The sequence below is a fragment of the Meleagris gallopavo genome, chromosome 5 (assembly GCF_000146605.3).
Source record: "Meleagris gallopavo isolate NT-WF06-2002-E0010 breed Aviagen turkey brand Nicholas breeding stock chromosome 5, Turkey_5.1, whole genome shotgun sequence".
In the NCBI taxonomy this organism is placed as follows: domain Eukaryota; kingdom Metazoa; phylum Chordata; class Aves; order Galliformes; family Phasianidae; genus Meleagris; species Meleagris gallopavo.
Genome location: NC_015015.2, coordinates 19671 through 33989, shown reverse-complemented (window position 1 = coordinate 33989; position 14319 = coordinate 19671). Strand labels below are relative to the sequence as shown.

Sequence of the window (14319 nt, the reverse complement as noted above, 5' to 3'; positions counted from 1 at the left end):
TTTTTAAGAAAAACACCTGCAAAGTACTTAAAGTAGAATGCATGAATTAGGTGCATGAAAACACATACGTAGGTTTCCTTTTTTACTGAATTCAGTGTAGGAAAAAATAAACGTAAGTGCAGATAATTTGCTCAGATCTGAAATTGATTTTCCATTACTTAATATCTCTGTGCTGGAAATAGGAACAAATTAAATTTGCATTACCTTTATAATAGATGGGTGTGTATTTTTAGAATGAAGATTTCAAGTAGGCATGTTTGTGTTCTCCTATAAAATAAATACATCACTTGTGGAATCCTTTTAAGATTCTATAGAACTACTTCAAAAGTAATTTTTAAAAGTAATTTATGAAGTTGATGTTTATACCTATCCATTTGGAGAATAAGAGAAATTAATTTACCTATCCCTCTCTATGAATAACCTACTTCTCTCTAAGCTGCTGATGCGGGTAAAATCTAAGTGCACACGTTCCACCAATAAGCTGGCACTTTTCCTTTCATAAGATATACATTAAAAAATATTCGTAGGGTATATTCAAAATCAGTATGCTCTTGTGCTATCTACTCTCGGAGTACCTCCTGAGATTACTTCTTCCCATGCAGAATGCTGAAACCATTTTCTGTCCTGCCACCCCATGCTCTATCAGTAAATGCTGATACTGGTGTCTGTATGGGAACTGCTGAATCAGGGCCTGAACCTCTGATTGATCACCTGAGGCAAGCACTGGTCAGCCACAGGAGCACAGGTGAAGGCAATTCTCCTGTGCTGCTGGAAGGGGTGGAGCCTGGCTGCAGCTCTCCTACAGCCATTTAAGAGCTGGCTACAACTGGGGAAGGATCTCTTCTGGAGATCGTTCCTCTTGGAGTCTTCTCAGCAATCCCAGGACAAGGGTAAGCTTTCCGTCTGTTCTTCTTTAGCGTGGTAACCTTGTATGTTTCTTAATTGTAGCATCCGTATATTCACTGATTATACAGTGTCAGGATGCAATTTTTAAAATAAACAACAGAAATAAATTATTCACTTGCTTCATTAATGAAGTCCTTAGACTGCCCAGCGGAGAAACTGAGATGCTTAACACACAACTTGTATTTGGGTTTAACTGGCATGCTGAAAGGCCAAATACAGACTTATTCTGAACAGCATTTCACCTGCTGTAGTGGGCATAGTTTAAATTTTAATTTTTGTTTTCTCCAAAGTGATAAGAAAAGCTCATCTCATAGTCTTTTAATCATCTATTCACTGTATATCATTAACATTTGGTGCTACAAATTGCTTATAAACACCATCCAGATAATGATTTGCAACTCATACACGTGTAATTTCACTTACAGTGACTAAGAGTCAGCAGAGGGTTACAGAGCAACAAGGGAGCTTATTATTTATTGCTAATTCTTATATTCTGTATAATGCTCATTTTTGTTGCATGCTTGTTAGGTATTTTCTCCTAATTGGTTAATACTGCATTTATCTTCTCCTTCTATATACTTTTAGGAAAGGAAGGTTCAGGTATTTTTTTGCTTTACACATATATGTGTACGTCTGTAGCTTCATTTAACCCACTGAGCGTCTCAAGCTGTGCGTGTGGGGGTGCGCTACCTTTAAGCCTCTTCTAGTGGTGAAAATTTAAGCGTAGTTAATGCTTATTGTAAGAGAAAAGCAAAGTAGCTGTCATATCTTCTGGCGAGTAAAGGTTGAATATATGAAAGGTGGGATGTTATTTTAATTAAAGAGAAAGCGATGTTGGTCACCTGGGCAACTCCTTGTTATGCTGTGAGCACAACCTAGTGACCTCAGAGTGCTTGTGGGACTTTGATGGCTCTGTATGTAGAGAGCTGGTGTGTGATGGATAGATACAGGGGAGCTCCCAACCCTGTTCCAACACCCTGCTGCTTTGGACGCCAGAAAGATTTTGATAGTATAATAGACTTCTGCAAAAGATTTTCTGTCCTTTAACAGTTGTGAATAGTAGTGAATATTTAATACAGTTGTTAATAGTATAGCCCTTGCAGAATATCTGATATATTGAGCCATTATAGAGAATATAGAATACACTTGGTAGCAGTACTGCTACAGAAGCTGCCTAGTAATAGTGTAAGGCTCTACAAAGACGTGATTTTTTTTTATTCACAAAGTTGATTATTCCTTCAATTTTAAATTATTTTCTTTTAAAAAAAAACAAAACACTTCTGTATTACAGATAAATCCTTCTCTCGGTATGCATAGTATTAATGTCAGCTGATTTACTTCAAAGCAAAGATGCAGATAATTTCTTTTGTGGATAGCTGTTCAGTTAGCAGATGACACTTCTGACTTTCCTCATATAATTAGTGAGATCAGTAGTATTTGTGAGGGTACGGTCTCTCTCCATATAGTAAAGTGGATAGTATGAACAGTTCAAGTAGAGCAACCGATTAAAACAGAAACCTAAGTAATTGTCATTCTAAGACAATGTAAAATTGTGTTCTAAAGCCAACTTTAATGACCAATGTAAAGGTTTTTTGGGGGGTTGGGCATTGTTGGTAGAAATAGCTTAAGCTGTGACCGCTGCTAATAGCTCGTAGTATTGACAGATCTTTGACCGTAGTAGTGAGACCATTTCTTGGGCAGCACGTGGTTAAGCTGTCTGCCATAAAAGCCAACCCTGTTACTGCCATTGTAACAGGGATGGTACTGTACCTGAAGTGCACTGAAGTCACAATAACATGATTTTCAATGCAGTCACAGCTGCATCCAGGAAAATCAAACTTCCAGCCAAGAAGTAATTAAATTTGTACAAGCCGAACTGTCTCATTCATAACAAGTCATCATGAACAACTCAAAAAAATGAAAGGATATAAAATTGCTAGTAGCTAGAGCATGAAGAATTGGAACAAGGCATAGTCTGATAAACTGATTCAGTTACAGATTTATTCTTGGTGACTTGCCATTATAATGAAGTGAGATGAGTGAAATGTGGTTATATTTGACATATCACTGGATCTGTGTTATCCAGAAAGAGGTTTTTTTGCTGAAGAATTATGATGTGCTTCTCTCTTGACAGATGAGTTGATTTAAATTTTGAGATGCTTGGAAGTACTTCTTAAATCCCTAAGCATCTCTTTCCAAGTAGAGATACACTTCTATAAGAATAAAAGTTGTGATGTTGTGTAGTGTGGCTCGTATTTTGCCTTAAGTAGGCACTTTGGGAATATTTTCAAAAGAGTTTGTGCGAGGTATGTCTCATCTAAATTTAAAACTCTACCTTAATTCTATGGTGAAATCATCCCGATCTCTGTAGCCTATTCATTTATAGCTACGCACAGTTTTCATAATGAATAGCTGCCTAAGCTACCTACGTTCATAACAAGTATTCTGCAGCAGGAGCAGATCAGTGGAATGAGACTGCTGAGAGGCTGCTGTGTTCTGGGGACAGGAGGCTGCTTGGGGACCGTGGCTGCAGCACAGCGGGAGTGCAAGGGAAAGCTGTGGCCAGAAGGGAGGTCTGTCCTCTGAGGGTGCTCCTGGAGGTCAGCCAAAAGTAGGTGAGGCACTGGGAAATCCCGATCTCAAGAAAAATGCCCACAGGACGTGTCATCCCAGCTTCTACAGGGTGGTGTTGTACAGTGTATCGTTAACACATTACAGCTCAGTGCAGGCACAGAACAGTAGCCAGTTATTTCAGTGTTTGCCTGACCGGAGGAAAGTTGCACGTTCAGTCACTTGGTTGTCTGAGTGTTTTTGACCAATGGTTTTACGTTTGGCAAGCATAAAATATGCAAAATATTACATAACAATTATAGTTCTCCTTGTATGATACTTATTACTATGCCTTCTTTTCTGTTGGTTTAATTTCAGTGTATTTGAAACTTTCAGATTGACATTTCCAAGCCAAACTGGAGCAAAATACAGTGTTGTGCTTAGATTTAAAACGCTGTAATAGTTTGATACCTATGAAGGTCTTATATTGCCACGGTTTGGAAAAACAATAATCAGTGAGTTGAAAAACTCTTTCACATCTGACCGTGTTTAATGAAGGTATAAAGATCTCAGTATTGCCACAGTTGCTTGCTGATGTCTGGTAGCTTGTTATTTCTTCAGAAACTGACCTTATTTGAGAGGCCATAGAAAGCATAAGCGGATGAACAAAAGTTTTGAGAAAGACACAGCAAAGACAGAGGCAGTGGAAGCAAAACTGAGTGCAGAGCTCACTCAGACTGATGGGAGAAACATTTTTGGAGTGAGGTCTTTTGGAACACAGAAAATATACAGTAGTGAAATGTGAGATATACTGGTGAACAGCAGGAAGAGGTGGAAAAAAGTACCATGTATGAACCAACACTTGAGCGCTGTACCATGGCCAATATTATCATTGCAAAAAGTAATCAGGACCTGAGGTTTATATATTGCACGGACAGATGTAGATGATGAAACGCTCTCCTTAGTCATCCTACAGCGTGACATCTTTCTTCCGTTAATGACAAGTGAAAAAATTCTCTTCAAGTCCTAAAACTAAGGATCACAGAACTATTCTGAGTCCAACCTATTTTCTTAGAAACGGGCTTCTTAAAGTCAAAGTTTAGTAGGAAATACCATAAAGGCAGGAGTAAGTCATTTCTCAGAGGAATAATAGGTTATCTACAGAATAAATTCAGACGTGTCAATTAAAGTAAGTATCTTCTTCAGATTGCTGAATTCTGTTTATTTGATGAGATCTCTTGTTATAATCCTACGTGGAAAAATGCTTTCTAGGAGAATATTTGTTATGTGGAGAAGATGAAAAAGCGTCATCTTTAAAAAATTCAGGTTTCATGCTGAACTGCTCACAAATAAACTGGAGTGCAATTTTAATAATTGAAGTTTCTCACTTTAGATTTAAAAAATAATCCAGTTAGTTATAAGCTGTGATAGTAGTACGTTCTTGCACGCTTTTTAGGGATGCTATTGTATGTACTACTGCGAAGAGAGAAAACCGTAAAACAAACAAGCCACATGACGTTCTGTAGCTGTGTGCTTTTTAGGTGTGATCTTTCCCTTTGCACCTGACAGCTCAAAGTCACAGTAACTTAAGTAGTGACGTGCACTCTGGGAATAGCATGTGTTGCAAAGATTTCTGTTGCTTCTCCCCAGCCTCCAAATGCATGGTTTTAGGAAGTATACGTTTCGATTCTTTCATGGCAACTTTTATTTCTGTAGTGTCCCTATCGTGTGTGTCTTTAACTTTTATTTTTAAAATGATTCTTTTTTCCACAAATCCCTATCTTATTATCTCCCACTGTCATGTTGCACTGTCTAGCCTAAGGTGGGGGTACAAGCCGGTATCTGTCAGTCTAGACTTAAATGAAGTTTTCTTTCACGATATGACAGCACATTGCTAAGAAACATTCTCAAAGTTTGGGGATTTTGTGTACAAAATCAGAGGCATGAGAAAGCCAGACATCGTTTCCTGTTTCTATGGCAACAGGATGGTGTGTCTAGCTCAGCTATTTTCTCCTTCTATGATTTTATAGATAGCTGGGATGAATCCAGTGAAGTTTAATATCGTCAAAAATAGAAGAATTCTAACTGAGTCTAATCAGAAATAGCAAGCCATAAAGGACAATCTCATCTGCAAATAAAATACAAATAGGGAAAAAGTCAGTTATTGCATCTTCTGATAACGTGAAGGCAAATACATAAACCATTCTGGAGTTGCAAAACAGTTCTGTGTGCTCCAACTTTGCATTTGGCTAATGGGTAAATTCCTGCACTTTATGTCCAAAAGCTTCCTGCGGTACACCGTCCCCTTCTGCAGCACATCCCTCCTCCAGAAAGTAAATGACAAATTTTATCCGGAAAGCAGAAATATTTGTTTCACCCAAACCAAAAGAAATATTTCAAGTAAGGCCCAGAGAAAACAGAATTTAAAAACCCATACAGAATAACTGGCACGTTTACCAGGTTTGATCATTCCTCTAAATTTGAAATTGAATCCAGTTGAGTTCGAAGTACGCTTACACATTTGGATAATTAAGACAAAGATCTTAACCGTATGAATTTCCACCATACTAACATCTTAGCAACTTCACAGGAAGGAGCGGTCTCAATGTCATATGTGCAGCTGGGTTACCCTCTTTTAATGGATCTGCAGAGTTCCATTTAAATGAACAGCAGAGCCTCTTATTTTTTAACAGGAAACAAGTTCACCTGATTCTGGGTTGCATGCCAGAATCACGAGGCTGACACAGTCCTCCATAAGTTTCTACCTCTTCCAGCACACAGTCGTTTACTGTTGTTAAGTACTACATTTACCTAAGTCTTCAGTTACGTGCATTGATTAGGTGTCAAGTAAATCCTAATCAAAAAATGAAATCATGCTTATAAAATGAATGAATGCTTTAACTGTTACGTGTACTATAGAGAGTCAGGGAAGCTTCATTGTTTGGCAGATGGGCTGACTCCCACATTAAGAAATTCATACTTCAGTCTCAGAAAAGTAAGGAAGAACATATGTGTTTGCTGGAAAAGAAAAAAAAAAAAACCTTTTCCTTTTTTTTTGCCAGAGCAACCAATGTGGCAGTTCCATTTTCTATCACTTACCACTTTCTTTCTATTTAAAATTCAAATGTCACTAGCCAAGAAAAATTTGGATATTAAGACATGTAAAGGGTTCTCAGCTAAGAACAATCACTGCAGAGAACGTCACAAAGATTTGCAACGTTCAATTAGAACAAACTTACTCATCCCATTCTATCTTTGCTCTTGTTTTTCTTATGCATCCTTCCCATTAATAGTTACTATTTCAATGTTTTTTTTTTTCCAGCCGCTTCTTGTCTTTCCTTAAGCCAAAATCATTTCACTTTATAACTCTGTGTAGTCCTGTATGCATTATTTTCACACAATTATACGTCTACTTAGTAACCCTATGATTTTCCTCCTGCATAAGTACTCTCCAAATAATGGGAACAGTTTACCAGTTAAATCTACATTTATGTATATTTATATATATATATATATATTTTTTTTTAATTATCAGAATCTATATGCAGACTTTAAATTTTTGAATCGCTATTTCTTTTCACTGCTAGGAATGGGATTTACCCTAATCCTCATTTCCAGACACCAAAAGTCATATACATGTCTTTTGTATAGGCTAGATGAAATGAAATGTGTGTTGTATTAATGAAGGTGAAAAGATGCTGTTCATCTTCAGGGGTTACGCAGGACTGGGATGTAAATTCTGAGCTCCAGACACTTGCAAAATAGATGGTGTTGAAATATGTGAGAATATTTTAAAATCTTTGAAGGTAAGTTGAAGGCGTATCCACATTTTGCAGATATTCCAGTAACTAGCCTCACAGGCATTGTGGTCAAAAAGGATCTATTTGCTGTAAGGCAGCTTTTCAGAAACTACAGTCTCAACTTGAGATATCTGAGAGTTTTTTTTTCTAGTGTCAAAAGCCTGGTCACATTTCTTATACGCTAGAACCATGCTGAAGTAATAAAGTAAATACATGGCACGTTAATGAATAAGATATCCTTACTACCTAAAGTAGCATTCAAGGTACTTCTAGCTGACAATATGAAAAAGCTCAAAGAACCTGCTGTGCGAAGTCCCTTGCTTTTGTAATGGTTTAAAAATGCCCTGACTAATGCTATTTTACAGCAGCGTTTGTTCTGATTAGTGGCTTTAGTGTCACTGGTAATGAGGTAATCCCTTACTCAGTTGTGTATGTCCATGTTCTTTAGCGGTTATGGGTACTATTTTCATTTTAAGAGCTGATGCGTAGCAAAGCAAGAGAGTGCTCTTGAGTTCTGTATTTTTTCCAAAGCAAAAAGACAAATGGCTGAGAATTTGTGACAGGTTTCTTTACTCTTCACAAAAGAAAATAGACTCTTACTGTCACTGCCTCTGATGTGGCACTCAGAGACAATAACAGCTTGGCATTAAAATGTGTTTCAACCTTTCTGTAGGAATGTCAATCAAATTTGTTGACTGTTCTTTGCACTGTAGTTTACTTTCCCAACGTGCACCGGGGGCTAGAGGCAGGCTGAACTCCTCCATCACCTGCGCTGCTCGCCAGGCTCAGGCCACCAGGTGCCCGACTGCCAGCACTGCCTGGAGCTGGCCCATCCACACAGTGTGTGGGCACACAGCACTCCAGGGGTCACCTCCAGCAGTGCCCAGGTGGGGATGGGCTCCTCCCATGTGTACGTAGGGCCACCAGTAGCAAAAACTGGCTCTGATGGTACAAAGTGAGCCCTGTAGGTGGTCTTATTTGTTGAGCTGCTTAGTGTTACGGAGACAGAGTGTGCGCGCTTTGGCTGTCCCTTCTTCTTATACTTTCCCTTTGTATGCAAATCAAACAGTAAACCAAGAATAGCCTTGAAGTTCTATTCTGCAAAATATTCCTTTCACTATTCCTGTCCACTCGCTCTCCACAATCTTCCTTAGCTGTGCTCTATTATATTTTACAGGGAAGGCAGTAGAACACGTCAGTATTGATTCAACGCTCAAAAATATGTCTTGCAGCAAGTTGAGTTTTCCACTGTATTGTCAAAGACCTTCTTAACCCCCCAGCTCCCGGCAGCGATAGCATCAGCAACTAGATTTTTCACTTAGGGAAAACAAGCTAGCAAAGCAAAGTCATGTTTGTGCTCTTCTAGCCTTTAAAAAACTAAGAAAGAAGCATTTTCTTGTGATGCTGTTTGTGTCATCCCTATAGCTGGGGATCCAAATCGTGTTAAAAAAGAGAAAGCAGAATAAAAATTAAGTAAATTGGGAAAAAAAATTAGGATGCAGGACACTCTCTAGTACTTTGCTTCGCTCTGTTATGTGACAGGAATTGTCAGCAGGCTGATCAGGCTTGCAGTGGAAAAGTACTGCCAGCTTCAAGCAACAAAAGCAGCAATCCCAGCCGTGTAGGGCTCTGAGGGTTGTCACCTCGAGCTTACCTAGATGTTTAGGATTTGCTGTGCAACTCATAGTCACCTCTGTTTTTATGCATGTACATGTGTAGGGAGAAGTGACTTATTTGTCTCTTAAAGCAAATTCAACTCAGCTGAATTCTTGGGGACATTGTCAAATGCACAACTTGGCACAGATGACAACTTTCTTAAAATTTGGCTGTACCTTAGGACTGCCCATTTCCCTTCCATAATTAGAGCAATTCAAGAAGAGCTGCAAACCACGCATGCCGATGTTGTACAGGTCTGGTTCAAATGCAAGGTATACTGTTTACAATTAACCCTGCAGAAAGTAGTTGCTAGAATGAAGTAAGAAGCCCAACAAGGTTATTTTATGATAATGATAATGAAATTTTTCAAGCCTGCCTATCAAAACAGTTCTTATGTTCCACCTACAATATTATGTTGCTCTGCAGACAGCATGTACACACCTGCACATGAGTGGAGGAAGAATAAAGAGAAAATTGGCCTCTGTGCATCCTCTAGCAATTTTTACGTTTCTGTGCTAAGCAATTATGGGATAAAGTACTGTAAAATGGCCCTGACCCAAGCTGTCCTAAAGAAGAACCAGTTTTTGCACAGTGCTCTGAAGCTGAAGAGTTACGAGAGGCTCAGGATTGCTGATGCGATGTAATGCATGCCAAGTCTTGTAGGCAGAGCATCTCCTATGAAGTGTTTTACACTTTACACAGTTTCAAAATATTGATGCAATTAGACTTAAACACACAATGTTTAGTTATATTAATAGCATAATTAATATTTACTTTCCTAAGAAAGCATTTGGAGACTTAATTGTACCATGCCCAATGCAGGGATAGCAAGTGATGAAAGATGATGCATTACAATGTGTCTGAAGTAGGCTTCCTGTGATTTCTGATCATTTGTCTTCAACCTGTAGGAGTGTGTTTGCCTCTCCTGTTTTGCCGAGAGCACATCTGCATGGTGCAGTGAGGTGTAATGTCGGGACACTGCTCTGGCTTTTCCTCTGAAAGAGCTGGTCTTGGTGTCTGTCCTGTGCTTAGACATTCTTCTAACCTTGAGATCAGGCATACAAACACACACTTATTTAATTATTCACTATTATTTGTGTATGGCTTAGACTCTTTTTGTGTCCTTTAAGAAACTTTTTGAACCCCATTGAGTAAAGCTACTAAGTCAGTCCTGTAGTTAGGTAGATTTTTAAAGAACAATCACAATGTACTTGACAAATATATCAGAATACTTTACTGACTGAGAGAGCATTTGATACCTTCATTCGTTATTTTATTACTTTACAGTAGAGAAATTTTTCCATTGAAATCAGATTTGTCTGTCGTGGGGAAAAAAGTCATTTGCATCTTCTTGTGGGAAAGGGAGGATTAATGCCATCGAACACTTAGAAACTCTTAATACTTAATGTCTTCAATATAAGGCATTTTATACAGTAAGAAAGAATTTCTGAAGACCCTGGAACACAGGTGCCCAAACATTTTACCTATTAATAACTGCCTTCTTATGCAGCTTCTCTCTGGGAAGGGAACTGGGTATGCTAACTTAGATATTTGTGAGGAACGCTGTCCTTGGGCTGTTGGGTTTTGTTTATTTCTTTGGTTTAATGTACTGAGAGCAGTATGAAGCAGAATAAATGCACAAATGAAAAAAAAAAAAAATGCCCCATTTTGACAGTGAGGCAAGCATTTACAATAAACTCCTTGGGGCAGGAGAACAGCGTATGTGCATTATGTATGGCAGGTACCCAACCGAAAAAGACGAGTAACACAGTAAAAGAAAACCAATAAATGTATATAAAGAATCTGTGAACTTTAGACATTCGTAAGGCAGTATTTTTTGACGTAATGCTGGAAAAAAAGGAGAAAAAAAAAACCCTGACTTTATCGATCAAAGTCCTGTAACTGAAGAAAACCTGCAGTGACATCAGGCAAATATTTGGTAGCACAAGATTGCCAAAATTGTATATTAAGTAAGTCCGCATTCATTGTTGTTCATGGGAAAGATGCCACTAAGAGTTCCAGCTTTTCAGCTGTTAAACAGAAACCTACAGTTTCCCTGTGCGTAGGAATGTGGTAGTTGCTCCTCAGCATGGCAGAGCACTGCATGTTTCGGCACCAGTTCTTCCCAAGAGAACGGCTGACAAAGGCCAGATGAACAGCGATGCATTCACACACGCTGGCAGGGACCTGCCTAAGTCTTGGCTGAACTCTCCAGGACTGGCAGCAGCCATCAATCTCTCACTTACTCTCACATGAGCACTAAAACAGCACTGATCAGTGCTTTTTCACACACACACACACACACACACACACACACACACACACACATTCCCAAGCACTTTTGGACATTGAAATTTGTATTCTTTTTATTCTCTTTTTTTTTGGGGGGGGTAACCAGGGGGAGGTTAGTCAGAACCAGCCCAGCAACCAAAACCTCAGCATGATGCCCTGCTTTTTTTTTTTCCCGCACACTGTTTTTTATGTGTCCTGCCTCTCACCTCTGTGCAGTGTCACACCAGCGTTTCACATCATGAAGTATCAGTTTCCTTGTCGTCTAACAGAAAATTTGAATGTAGTTGCTAAAAACCTTTGTGTGCTCAATTTGCAGGAGAGCTGCTCCCTCTGCTGAGTTTTCTGTTGATCGCCACCGGCACCTGATGTCCTTCCTCACTATGCTGGGGCCCAGTCCTGACTGGAACGTGGGCCTTTCTGCCGAGGACCTCTGCACCAAGGACTGCGGCTGGGTTCAGAAAGTTGTGCAGGATTTAATCCCCTGGGATGCCGGCACGGACAGTGGTGTTACCTATGAGGTATTTGGATGACTTGCAATGCATTTCACCTAAATTTATTTGCCTGAATTTACCTTAAGTCAGGGAAGAATGAAAGCTATTTAATCCACAGTCACATGGAGTATGTGCCTGTATACCACTCTGCTCATTTTGTTTTTAACCGTATTTATGTTTTCTTTCTTCTGATTGCAGTCACCCAACAAACCTACAGTTCCTCAAGAGAAGATCAGACCGCTTACAAGCTTAGATCACCCACAGAGTCCGTTTTATGATCCAGAAGGAGGATCTATCAAGCTAGTAGCCAGAGTTGTCATTGAAAGAATTGCACGTAAGGTACAGTTTTATACATAAAATCTCAAGGAAGCAAAAACCACAATCTCTTAAGACAAAATTTTTCCTTCTTCCTGTCACCAAATCTCTGCTCCCTAATCTACTTCCAACAAATACAATGGTAGAAAATAACGTTTTTGCATTTTAAACTATCTTAAAATACTCTTTGTCTAACTTCCAACAATTATGAATCTGCTTAGTTGCAGATTATTTTTTTTTTTCTAACAGAACAGTAAAAAGCACGATCTAATGAGTTATTCAGTGTTTTCTCTTGCTGCTGTAGCTCCAGCAGTGCCTCTCAGTGCACTGTCTCAACTGCTTTACACATACACATTCTTACATCCAATCTCCACAATCATTTCTTTCTTTGTAGGGGGAGCAGTGCAACATCGTACCTGATAACATAGATGACATTGTGGCAGATCTAGCACCAGAAGAAAAAGAAGAAGGTACTTTCTGAATTAGTTTGTGCTGGACTATATTTTGTTCCATTCTGCACTGTTATTTCTAGATATAGTAAGAAACTAACTTAGGGGCAGAAATAAGTTTCACTTATTCACACTTACTAGTCAAAAAGTGACTTAGTTTTTCATCCCTTCTAGTACGTATGTGCTATTAGTCTCCACTTATAGAGAAAAGGCATTGCATGTGTAGCTGGAAGATGACAATAAAAATAAAAGCAATGGAAGATAACTTTTAGGGGATTCAACGTAAAGTGTTGTTTTTTGTTTGTTTGTTCTTCAAATCAAATTTGTCAGGTTTTTTGGAGTTAAAATGGAGTGGTTTAGAGTGCAGAAAGAAATAACATTTCATATTAGCATCTAAAGTAATTCCTAGCTAAGTATAAAGAAAGGCAGATGGAAGATAATGTGCTGTTAATGTTTACTGCCTTTTCTTGTTTTTAGATGATACTCCTGAGACCTGCATATATTCAAACTGGTCCCCTTGGTCAGCCTGCAGCTCTTCTACCTGTGAGAAGGGCAAGAGGATGAGGCAGAGAATGCTTAAAGCTCAGCTGGACCTCAGTGTGCCCTGTCCTGATACCCAAGATTTTCAGCCATGCATGGGTCCAGGCTGCAGTGATGAAGGTAATCGAGAGGAAAGGGTAGAGGAGAACAACGCTGCGTAGGGCCACTCTTTTCCTTTAAAGTTCTAAGAAGATATTAGTTGCTGTACGATCTGGGTTATAGCAAAAATAAGAACTGCAGAAGAATACAAATTCAAACGGTCTGTGATGAACTCTGCAGTTTAGCTGAGTGGGTGCATGGAGTACACAGAAGTATAAAGGAAAGGAGTAAAGTAAGCAACACAGAAGACAGGATGTGAGAGGCAACATTAAAGTGACTGCACATAAATGGGCAACTGTAGATTTACTGGTGGGTGGCAGGTGATCATGTAAATATTAGCGATTGAAATGGTCCTCTGTATTTTAGATGGTTCCACTTGCATGATGTCTGACTGGATTACATGGTCCCCCTGTAGTGTTTCCTGTGGAATGGGAACGCGATCTAGAGAGAGATATGTAAAACAATTCCCAGAAGATGGTTCTATGTGTAAAGTGCCAACTGAAGAAACTGAGAAATGTATTGTAAATGAGGAATGTTGTAAGTATTTCATTTAGCTTTGTAAAATCCAGTCAATAGAAGAACTGCCTGATACGTTTTTTCATATGAGCCCTACTACCGAAGGATCTTCTCTGTTTCGTGTAGCCCCTAGCAGCTGCCTTGTCACCGAATGGGGAGAGTGGGATGAATGCAGCGCTAGCTGTGGCACGGGAATGAAAAGACGACACAGAATGATCAAGATGACTCCTGCTGATGGATCTATGTGCAAGGCAGAAACTACAGAGGCAGAGAAATGCATGATGCCTGAATGCCGTAAGTGTCTGTGAATTCATCTCCTCTGCTACAGAAGGAGACATCACTTCTGACATGCTGCTCCATCACACCACAGAACATAGCCTAAGCACAAGCAGCATTGCTTTTTCTGATCCTCCTTGGAATTGGATCCCTTAAGGAAAGTGCGTTATGAACCACTTCCACCAACAGAACCTAAGTATAGGAAAAACATATTCACATTCAGTGGTATGCTACTCACAAGCCATACAGATATAAGCAACTCTAATTTTATGGGATATGAGGTGTATTTAATCATAAGTCAAGAATGATACCGTGCTCTTTTCTTTCAGCCTGTGAGCAGTCCAGGAATTGAGTTGCACCTTTTGTTCAACCAGTCAGCCTCATCCTTATCCTATCTCTGAATATTCTGTTAGTTTTGTGGGTTGTTTT

General features: G+C 39.2%; 1 protein-coding gene across 1 annotated transcript in view; it reads left to right on the top strand.

Moving 5' to 3' along the window:
* Nucleotides 1–14319, top strand: part of SPON1 (spondin 1) — a 195920-nt gene that overhangs the window by 173889 nt on the left and 7712 nt on the right. The window contains exons 8-13 of the mRNA XM_031553354.1: nt 11521–11722; nt 11894–12034; nt 12405–12480; nt 12937–13119; nt 13465–13635; nt 13741–13908. Of these exons, the coding sequence (XP_031409214.1) occupies nt 11521–11722; nt 11894–12034; nt 12405–12480; nt 12937–13119; nt 13465–13635; nt 13741–13908 (941 nt within the window). The remainder of the gene's footprint in view (nt 1–11520; nt 11723–11893; nt 12035–12404; nt 12481–12936; nt 13120–13464; nt 13636–13740; nt 13909–14319) is intronic.